General features: G+C 43.5%; 1 protein-coding gene across 1 annotated transcript; it reads left to right on the top strand.

The window, feature by feature from the left end:
• The first annotated feature begins 30 nt into the window (after nt 1-30).
• LOC116377543 (palmitoyltransferase ZDHHC5-like) lies at nt 31-11,049 on the top strand. The gene is made up of 8 exons (XM_031839190.1): nt 31-857; nt 2,832-3,004; nt 3,700-3,802; nt 4,346-4,437; nt 5,315-5,441; nt 5,965-6,073; nt 6,201-6,310; nt 9,036-11,049. Exons 1-8 carry the CDS (start codon nt 633-635, stop codon nt 10,167-10,169), a joined length of 2,073 nt encoding a protein of 690 aa, XP_031695050.1. The 5' UTR covers nt 31-632; the 3' UTR covers nt 10,170-11,049.
• The last annotated feature ends 405 nt before the right edge of the window (nt 11,050-11,454 follow it).

Raw genomic sequence — 11,454 nt, 5'->3', positions numbered from 1 at the left:
TATATATATGTATGTATATATATATGTATGTGTATATATATATAGTTATAGTGTGTGATGTTGCTCATATGTTGTTGATGTTGTTGCATAATATCAGGTTTGCCTTTTGGCTTGATTTTTAAAGTGTTTACATTCAATTACATTTTTTTAAATGGCTCAATATCAGAAATGACAGATTTCGCTCAGAGGGCTTTACAAGCTGCAGCATTCAACATCCTCTGTCCTTGGACCCTCGCTTGGGATACGGAGAAACTCCCCAAAAACCCTTTAACAGGGAAATAAAGGATAGGCACATTGCTGTTTCTCCACACACTAGATGATCCTGTGATAGCCTCAAAAAGATGAAAAAGTTCTCCGCTTGTGTCCACCAGGCAGATTTTTGTGGATCAGTAAAGGGAGGAGTTGAAGCAGTACATTTTAAATGTGCTCAGATCTCACACAGCAGTCATATAACTGACCCACAGCAATGGCTAACTGACTGATTATTGACCTGTAGTTGATCTAGGATAGGAGAAAATAGGGAGAAGAATATTTAAAGCAGGATCTGCATCATCAGATTTTTCACTAATCAGGGATTTTTTGCCGTATTAAGTAGGAGTATTGAGCACGACATCTGTTTAAGTCTGTTCAATATGTTAAATCTCAAGCTTTTGTGTTGGTGTGTTATCATGTCTGAGTCTTCTGTTCCTGTCCCTGCAGCTGAGGAGGACGAGGACAAAGAGGATGATTTTCGGGCTCCCCTCTACAAGACTGTGGAGATCAGAGGGATCCAGGTCCGGATGAAGTGGTGTTCAACCTGCCGCTTCTACAGGCCGCCCCGGTGCTCGCACTGCTCCGTCTGCGACAACTGTGTCGAGGTGTGCTCACACTCACCCATCCAGCTTTCCATATCATAAATGAGGACATTGTTCATGAACACGTCTCTGAATGATGTTTCAAAGTACCCGGTACAGCTGCACCATGCACACTAAACCCGACGTAGGCCGACATTATAAATCGGTAACAATCCAGTTTAGATATGAAACACAGCTGTCCTTTAATGGTTTCTAGTGGAGAGAAGAGTATCAGTGTTGATCTGCTGTGGAAAGACGGTTTGGACAGATGTTGGACAGCCTCTCTACAAGCTTTGAATCAACAAAAACCTGAGACTCAAATGCAACCAGCAGCAATAGCAAAACGTTTCTGCGATAGACACAAAGAGACTTTGTTTTCTGCCGATTCACTTGAAGTAATACATTCCTGTGACAGCAAGGTCGTCCAAAGTGCATTGGGTCAAAGTTAGTTAATGGTCGGAATGGATCTGGCCATATATAGCTGATACCAGTCCACTAAACAACCTTCGGATGGGCTCGGGATATCTCTAGAGCTTTTTTATTGAAGGTGACCTATTTTGATCTTGGCACCATGAATACATAAAAACAAGACGCTTGTGTCTTTCCTTCATTCCACTTGTCTGCTCTTATTGTTATCAAATGAGTTGAATGGTTGCAGGATAATGCAGATGTAAGTGCAGTTTGACTTGGAAAAAGCCCACTCTGCATCACCAGACAGTAGCCATATCAATTCTGACCTAGCAAAAGTTGAACTCGCATGACTGAAGAGCTGGTTCTGCTGTCGGCTATTACCTTAAGGTGTGAATGTGTGTCTTTGTCTCTGGACAACATGGAACATTGGCCATGTTCCATAACGTGAACGAATAAAGACACTAGAGATGTTCGTGATAAGTCAACTAGTCCATTAAATGTTGCTACCCTCGCTAGTTGGCACCAGAAATACTAGTCAGTTTAGCGTATTATTGTTTTATTTATGTACACATTTAAATTCCGTTTCATTACACTCATCAGCCGCTCCTGACTGGCTTCCACCATGTCGTGTTCTCATGGCCTCCACCTGCAACCACTTCTTCTTTCTGAGACAGCAAGCTGTGTTCAGCGGTCAGTCTGCTTCTCTCCTGATGGACTGGATGGCCAGCTGCCAAAAGCCCAACTAGCTTATTAGCTAGCTAGTCGGCTAGCATGTATGCTACACACTAAAGCTAAAGAAGCGGGCTAACGCCAGCCAGCTCAACGACTCAAACTTGTATGCTAAGATACTTATGGTACAAGCCATGCAAAACCTGAGCATTTCATCAAATATAACACCGCACACATAGTTTGTGAGGCACATTCATAACCAGGAGACCGGAGCGGAAACTGGGCACATTTTGATTTTGGTGGCATTTAAAATATGATTTGGTTATTGAAAAATGTGATTAACGATTTCAAATGTCTCTTAATAAACTCTATTTTTTTTTTTTTTCCGACGATGTTTAACTTAAGAGATTTAATTTCTCTTAATTTTGACTGTTTTGTGTGTGTTTTGTTACTGTACGCCAGCTGAAGTTTAAACTTCAGAGAGATTAGTCATGAGGAGATCCTTAAATGAGTGCTACAGGAATGAGTCCTATAACCCGATCCTATCAGGTTTTGTTCTACGGTATAATATATGTCATGCTAACTTGTGGTTTGGCCCTGCACCTCTCTCATTAGAGTGGTACTGGACATTGACCTGTGGAAACCTGGCTGCAGACTGTAGCTCATGTAGTGTGATACATTTAAACTTAATGTTTACATCATTGGGGCAAAAGTAAAACATCAAAACTAATTACCCAGCAGTTGTCTTTGTTATCATGACACGTCACATGGTGTGAAATTTCCATGTAAATTGCAGCTACTGTATGGGGAATTAAGGAATGATGCAACACTTCGTGACGGCTGTATTCATGTTGAAGAGTGCGGACAAATTCCATTTCTTTTTTGTCTCATCGGTGTCTTTTAACCCTCATAATACAGGACTTCGACCATCACTGTCCTTGGGTAAACAACTGCATCGGCAGGAGGAACTACCGCTACTTCTTCCTCTTCCTCCTGTCTCTGACAGCTCACATCATGGCCGTGTTTGGTTTTGGCCTGCTCTTTATCCTCTACCATCGGCAGAATGTCGACCGCCTGCACGCCATCGTCACGTATCCTTTAAGGATCTTTCCCTTGTATTTTCGTCCTGTCCATTTTAAGATTGCTGATTCTGTTCAGTCACAGTGTTGGCTTCCTCCTTGGCTTCAGCAAGTTGTTTTGTCGTATCGGATGTCCTGAGAATTTATTTCAGTGTGGTGTGGGAAGATTGCTAGAGGTCACAACACTCATTTTATACATTGATGTCAAGTTTAAAAAAAAAAAAATGGTCTTACTATGTGAAATGGCTCTGACTAACATGACTAACATCATCAGCCATTTATACATCCACAAGACTCTCAGCTTTCCAGTCTAACCCAAGACGCTTAAGGGACCCCAGTATGCATACATTTTTAGAAAAGACAAATATAACACATTTATACTGCATGCAAAAAAAGGGGAGACTTGTGGGTATCCATAGAAACCATTTTCATTCACATATCTTGAGGTTGGAGGTCAAGGGACTCCTGTAAATATGACCATGCCAGTTTTTCCCTTGTCAAAATTGAGCCTAATTTAGGAAACTAAATTACATTCCATTCTGTCAAGCTAGCATGCGTGTCCTAACACCAGCACCAGGACAAGCTGTCCATGTACTCTACACAAATATCCAAATCAAATGAGATCCATGAACTGATCCTGTGTTCGTCTGCCCTGATCTGTTTATTCTGGTCTCTTGAGATACTCCTTGACCCCCCTGTGCTCTCAGGCTGGCTGTAATGTGTGTGGCAGGCCTGTTCTTCATCCCTGTTGCTGGCCTCACTGGTTTCCACATAGTGCTTGTGGCCAGAGGCAGGACTACCAATGAACAGGTAGGACCAGTAAAACAGTTGAGTCCCAGAAATCCTGTAGTTGATATTAAAATATGTACAGTAGGACATCGTACAAAGAGGCGCTTTTAGGGGGAAATGAAATGGCAGCGCAACAGTTACTTTGGAGAGATGCCAAACCAGAAAAAATGCACAATTTTACAATTTATCATAAGGCACTATTTCACATTGTACACACAGTTTAACACAGATTATAATCCGACTGGGCACATACCTGTACTCTAGGTAATTGCACAGCAAGCCCCAGACAGCGGCCTCTTGAACCAAGAGCAATCAAAACACCATTTAAAACTATTATATCTAGAAACTATAGAATAATGATGAATAATAGCAGCGATCAAAGTTTGGCGTTAATCTAGAAAAACATTAATTTCTAAATGACTCGGTACCTGTAGAACCTTTCTGCTGGAAGCTCCATTTAGATTAAGAGTCCAATCCTTCAATCATGGTAACAACCTTTAATACTATAACCGTCCTCCCTCTTTTGACTCTCCCCTGTTGGTGTCTCTGTTTTTCTTTCTCCAGGTAACGGGGAAGTTCAGAGGAGGTGTTAACCCCTTCACCAATGGCTGTTGGAACAACATCTCTCATGTCCTCTGCAGCTCACAGGCACCCAGGTGCATTGCTTTTACTTTTCTCTTTTTAACTGCAAAAAAACTGCACTGATGATAAATAGCACATTTCAGTGCAGTGTATCACTGCATTCAAAACGGAAGAATAGTTTCCACCAAGAAGATTCTGGTCATTTTGGCCTAATGACCAGCCTGGAGACTTAGCAGGGCTGCTGGTGGTCGCAGTGGTAAACTCACAATGTGTCTGTCCGTCATACATGTCGAAAAAGAAAATCTAACTTTGTTTTGTCTCAGCGTGTGTCTCTCTCTCTCTCTCTCTCTCTCTCTCTCTCTCTCTCTCTCTCTCTCTCTCTCTCTCTCTCTCTCTCTCTCTCTCTCTCTCGCACAATCTCTCTCTCTCTCTCTCTCGCACAATCTCTCTCTCTCTCTCTCTCGCACAATCTCTCTCTCTCTCTCTCAGCTCGCTCGCACAATCTCTCTCTCCCTTTCGGTTTCTTTTTTAAAATGAGTGGGAAAGTGACAGTAAAGCCTAACTTTACTTCTGATGTTACCAAGCAAAGAGAAGTTCTCTCCCCTCGTCCTAAAATGCTCCTAAATCGATACTGGAGTGCTTCCTAGTTGTTATGAATGACGGGTTAGGTTAGAGCGGTGCTGTGTGTGTGTGTGTGTGTGTGTGTGTTACCAATCAATGACGGTCATCCCTGCAAACCCCACCCTGAAAGTTCCTATACTTTCAGAAAGTACTAACTCCAGACTAGGGCCTGTTTGGAGGGTGAAATCTCCCCGGAACTTAAGTTAGACCCTGGTCCATGCGGGGAAACACAATGAGTCAAAAAGGGGCTTATAACTTGTGACAACACTGTACTTGTGTAGTTGTTTGTCTTTATGATGTGGATACTCACTGTCTCTGTGCTCTCTGCAGATATCTGGGCAGAAAGAAGTGTGTGCAGAGTGTGTGTGTGCAGCCTCCCTTCCTGCGGCCACAGCTGACAGAGGCCCAGCTGGCTGCAAAGATCCTGGACAACGGCATACAGGGAGACCTGCACCGGGTAAGAACAGCTGGATGGGTGCTCATTTTGCCATAAATACTGCAGTTTCACCGTTCTGTTTTGATTTTCACAAAAATAATTGTATGCCTGTTGGTGAACACATGGTATGTAAGTTTGTTTATAGGCTGGTCCAGGTGGCAGCAAGAGGTTTAAGAGCTGTTTGAAATAGACAACCACATCTATCAGCCCAGCTTATCCAGCCTCTTCATTTTGCTCTCATCTTTGCTTTTAACTTTGAAATGTAGCCTTCAAAATGATTGTTGAATATTCCTGTAGTTTTTCATATTGCAATATAAAAAATGTCATGAAACATGACATCATGCAGCTCTACGCTGAAGGCCATAACATATGATTTACATCAATTTCATGTGTGAAAGTGTCTGTGTTCATTATATTTCTCCACTCATTCATTCAGGGTTTTCTGTCACTGGTCTGTGCATACATAAATGATATAGAAAGTTAGTCAACCATATTTCAGTCGACTGATTATGATTGTTTGAGTTTCTATCTGACTTCTATCCAGTCTAAGTCCAGTCTGGAGATGATGGAGAGCCAGTCATGTGACGCTGAGCCGCCTCCTCCTCCTAAACCAGAGCTCCGCTACCCTGGAATCACCAGAGGAAACACGGAGGGTAATGCTTTCTAACTCCCTGCTTCAGCTCTAATCTCAACTTCCTGTTGTAAAACTCTGCTCTGATTTGATTCTACGTTGACTTCACAGTGATATTTCTTATTCTTTGTCTCCTTACCCTCATGCAGAGTGCAGCCTACTGAACAAAGCCCCTCCCACCCCAACCATGTACAAATACAGGCCCAGCTACAGCCCCGGCAAGAACCACACAGCGCTCACACACGCTTACGCCAACCAGGTAATGCACACATAAACACACAGGTGAGACTGCCGATGAACAAGGATAGTCAAGTCATTTGCCTAAAGGGGCTTTACAATCTGTACAGCGTACGACATTCTCTGTCCTCGGACCCTCGCTCTAGGAAGGGAAAACGAGCCTAAAGAAACTTTTAACACAGAAAAAAGGAAGAAACGTCAGTAACGGCAACAGAGGAGGGATCCCTCTAATTGACATACAGATGTGCAATAGATGTTGTGTGTACATATTAATCAACATAGTCAAATTAGAGCATTGACACTGAGTGTGATCAAATGATAGATACACTGTACACGGCTGTACGTTGATTAATTCATGCTAAATAGACTGTATGTTGTACAACATACAGTAAAAGCATACAAGGTTGTATAGCCTAAACTACTCTAAGCTATTTTATTGAGTTTCCTTTTAGCATAATGCTCTGACTTAATTTATCACTGGTAAACAGTTGCGTAGTTTAGAAGTCCAGGGCTTTTATTGTGAAAGGTAAGAACCGTAGTGTGTCTGGTCTGTGCTGCTTTTGTCAGGGTTAAAAGGAGTAATAAAGTTGTCAGTCTGGTTCAGACTACGGAGTTTCAATATGTCCGTACTGTGGAGGTTTCCCTTGCTGGATATATTGACTCTGAATCCATAAACCTAAGACTAACACAAGACAAAAATCTGCTGTACACTCTTATTTTGAAGGTGTATGGTGTGTGTGTACATGTTTCTGATCAGAGTTGTTTTTCCATTTGTCCCTGCCTCTGCTTCTTTTATCGCTCATCGATTTCTTTCTAATGCATCTCATTTTTGTTTGTGTTTTTCCTTTTGATTTCCTGTCGGTTTCTGGGTTTGGTTTCTCAGTGGCTTTCTGTTGATCAGTATCAGTAAGTGATTGTTCTGAGAGCATTTGTCCTTCTTCTATCTTCTCTTTATTTCCTGCCCCTTTCTGTTTGCTCCGGACATGGGTGACATAGTGTTTGAACACATTTGAAATGGTTAGTGACTAAATTCATCCGTCTCTGGAGTATAAGGCTGATTAAAAGTCATTTTTGTGTTAAAATCCAAGGATTGTACCTGAATACATCTGGATTCATACAGATAAGTTGGTTCTACTCAGTGTTTGTACCCATGTCTGGCCCATATCCTTCCACTTGTCTATCCAGCACAATATTGTTTTGATTCCTCCCTGATTAGAAATGTGTCTCCTGTAGATTCCCTCCAGAGTTTGTGTGAATAAATTGCTCCCCTGTAGTTCAGATCCAGTATTAAAAGCTCAAATGGACCTTTTAATGTTTCAGTCATGTCCACAAGTAGTTTGATGTGTCACCCTGATGTTTCATGCTCTTTTCACCTCAGTTGGTCTCATGGAGAAAACATGTCCTGATGAATGAAGAATCCTTCTCCTGTCCTGGGAAAAGCCCACAATATAAAAGGAGGAAGTTTAAATCTCAGTCACGAATCTTTTCAGGTCATCACTGCCTATAAGAGTACCAACAAAATGAATTATTTTCAATATTTCTGTTAAATTCAAGTTAGGACAATAGTTTCTTTTTAAATTCATGAGGGATATTGTGTCGAAACTGATGATGATGATGTCGTCATGCCAGAGAAATGCTCTCTCTCTATAATGTATATTTTGTACAGATGTTTAGTACTCCTATGATTGACAATGCATAAGGACTGAACCAAATACCATTTTTGGTTCTTCAAAGCTTCAGTGAGGAATATTTCCTTCTCTTTACAGGTGTTCCTCGCCCTTCACTCACTCAGTCAGTATGAGAAAAGATCTCAGCCACATATACAGCTGCTAGGACAAGTTAGATGCCTCCACGTTTAGCAGGATGCTTTATATTTTTCCAATTCTCCGTTTGTATGTACTTCCATACATCCGGTCCATTCTCATATCTCAGGAACAACTAGAGGCAATTTCTTCAATGAGGAAAAGATGTTGGTGGTCAAAGGTCACTGTGACCTCATAAAACACATTTTTAGCCATAACTCAAGAATCCATAAGGTAATTATGACAACTTGACACACATTTCTAACGATGTGAAGGATATGATGAAGTGATGACATTTTGGACAGACATGGATGTAAACTGCAACATGACCGTACTGTAACCATGTTCCGTTCCCACTCAGTCAGCAGAAACACATTAAGTTGAGCAGGATTTTTAAAAAAAAAAGAAATTTCTTCAGTGGTTGACAAAAGGGAATCTATTCATTAATGTATAATTAATTCATTGTTTTATGATGACATCAAATAGAGATCACTTAACAGCTGCGCTTCCATGTCGGCGTCATAGCTACAGTAAATGGAGTGCAGGCGTGTACGGCTGCAGGTATGATGTTGAATCTCCAGCAGCTGCAGCAGGTGGTAGAGATTCAGTGCTAACCTTTCATTTAAGTACAGAACAAAAGCTTTTCTATTTGAATTCAGCCACTACACGCCGTGAGAAATATGTGTTTACCTGTATTAAGTTAATGGGGTGGAAACCCCGCCCAACTGGCACAACCAGACAATGTGCCGGTTGGGTTTTGGGGCGCATGGATGGAAAGTAGTGTCCTGCCTGCTCAGATGAAGGTACAGGGACAGGGAGTGTCAGTTCAGCAGGAATTCCTGGTCTCTACTCTGATTTGCTCAGCTTCTTCTTGTTTCTTTTCCCTCCTGCTGCCCCTCTCTCCTACACCTCCCCTCCTCTTTCTCCTCCTCATGCCTCCTCCAGTTAAGTCGAGGCGAGAGTGTTGGCAGTGCCAGGGACTCTTCCTCCTCCACCTCCTCCCTCCTTCAGGCCAGCCAGCAGCCTGGTTTCCGCTCCCAGCCCAGCCTGGACCAGAGGGACGCTTCATCTGACAGAGTGGGAGTCGGAGGAGGTGGGGAGAGGAGGGAGGTCAGAAGAGAGGTGGGAGCAGGGGGCATCCCTGGCTACTCCCTGGGCGGACGCTCGTACCCCTCCTTCTCCGACCCCACAGTCCTATCTGGAGTGGCCTCACGATCTTCCAGCTCCACGCACACCTCAGCAGGCGGCGTCCACGTCTCCGAGGCAACCACCACCTCGGCCAGCTTCAAGAGCTTAGCCAATCAGACACCTCCGCCTCACCACCCGTCCCGCAACGGGAGCCTGTCATATGACAGCTTACTGGCAGGTGGTGATGAGTTCGAGAACAAGGTGGTGGTGGGTTCAACAGCCCCTGAGGTTTCTTCTGGGAGACCCTGCACTCCAGCAGCAGGCGGCTATAACTCCTCCTTCCTGTCGTCAGAACAGAGAGATGCTGAGATACACTCCCACTCCGCCCAGTCGCCCCATCACTACCACCACTCCTCCCACCACCACCACTCCTTCCTCCATCGCTCCTCTTCCTCCATGTCCTCTTCCCCTCCCCCTCCCCCAGAGAGGGAGCGCCTGCTGGAGCTCCACCCCGGCTCTCACCCCCCACCTGACAATCATGCCCCGGCTCCCCCATCCTCTTCTGCCCCGCTTCCCCCACGTCATCATCACTACCACCATCACCACCACCACCACGGCCATCATCACCACCACCACCATTCCTCCTCCTCTTCCTCCACCTCCCGCCCCCCCCGCTTCGCTGCCCCTCAAGCACCTCCCCACCGCGCTTATCCCTATCGCACCCGCTCCACTGACACCCCTCTGGGATCCTCCTCCACCTCTACGACCCACCCTCCCCGTTCCCCGCACCCTCCACCTCTGGGCAAGTCGCTTTCTTACTCGAGTGCCGCCGCTGCCGAAATGCAGTACCGACTGGTCCGAAAGGCTTCTGCATCAGCCGGAGCGAATGCGGCGGGGGTAGGAGGAGGAGGAGGAGGAGGAGGAGGAGGAGGAACACAAGCGCCAAAGTGAGTATGAATTTCACCTTTTGTCAGGACGATTGGTTTGCTGTTAACCCTGAAAAAACCCACCTGCCCGCTGAAAACCTGACAACCTGATTGACTGCTCCTCCTGCTCCTCCTCCTCTTCTTCCCTTCTCTCCTCTTCCTCCTGCCAGATTTCCTGTGAGTTCTTCCTTCTTTTCCCTTTGCTTGTTTCTCACTGTTACATGTGTGCTGCTGTTGTGGTCTGCCTGTTTGTTCCTGTCCTCTACGTTATTATTCTAATTATTATAACAACCTTCCATTTGGTCCGTACATAATTCTGTGCCAGTGCCTTAAACAGACAAATATCCATACCCACAACATGGATGTGTGACAATATAAAAGACAGTGTTCAACATGACACAGCAGTGGGATAGGGAGGACTTAATGTTACACTCGGCAGGTTTTAGGTTTAGAATATAAGTCACAATCCATGACTTAGGATGTACAGAAAAATAAGAAATAAGAGGAAATAAATTCAGTGTGCAAAAGTACTAGTAGCAGCAGTAGACTGGATAGAAAACTGCAAAGTGACAATATCCACATTTCTACCATATTTTTAAACATATGTATGTAACATAAAAGAAGTTCTGCAGGAAACGGTCCCATTCAATGTTTCTGAATGTGATTTCTGGTTAGAAGTCTGAGATAATGTCTGTGTTTAACACAAGCTGAAGAGATTCTGTTTCCTTCTACGATATGAAATAGGTCAGTAAACACCCCTCTGGGGAGTTTAAGCTTTTACGTGTCTTAAAGAGTGTAACAACTAAACGTCCTCACTAGAACTCTACACCTGAAGTCATGTGACTGTGGTGGAGTTCCTTTACAGCCTAATGTTAGATTTTTACTTTACACTTCAAACATCATAAAAGTGGTGTTCATTTGTGAAGATCATCTTGATGATCAAAACGTGTAAATATTTGTTTGCCACAGAGCTTATTTTCGGCAATCATCCAAAGTCCAATGGAAGAATCCCATTTACTGTTAGTGGAGGGAACCAATGATGTCATCCCTGCAGAAGTCAATGTCTGACATCGCTAGAGATGATAATACCAGTGAAACCTTTCCACTTGTATGTATGTATATATGTATGTATATGTATGTATATATGTGTGTGTGTGTGTGTGTGTGTGTGTGTGTGTGTGTGTGTGTGTGTGTGTATATGTGTGTGTGTATGTGTGTGTGTATGTGTGTGTGTATATATATGTGTATATATATGTGTATATATATATATGTGTATATATATGTGTATATATATATATGTGTATGTATGT

This window comes from Anarrhichthys ocellatus, unplaced genomic scaffold, assembly GCF_004355925.1.
Source record: "Anarrhichthys ocellatus isolate YVR2014 unplaced genomic scaffold, GSC_Weel_1.0 scaffold1383, whole genome shotgun sequence".
NCBI lineage: Eukaryota > Metazoa > Chordata > Actinopteri > Perciformes > Anarhichadidae > Anarrhichthys > Anarrhichthys ocellatus.
The sequence above is the reverse complement of the archived record's forward strand: the minus strand, read 5'-3'. Positions and strand labels throughout refer to the sequence as shown.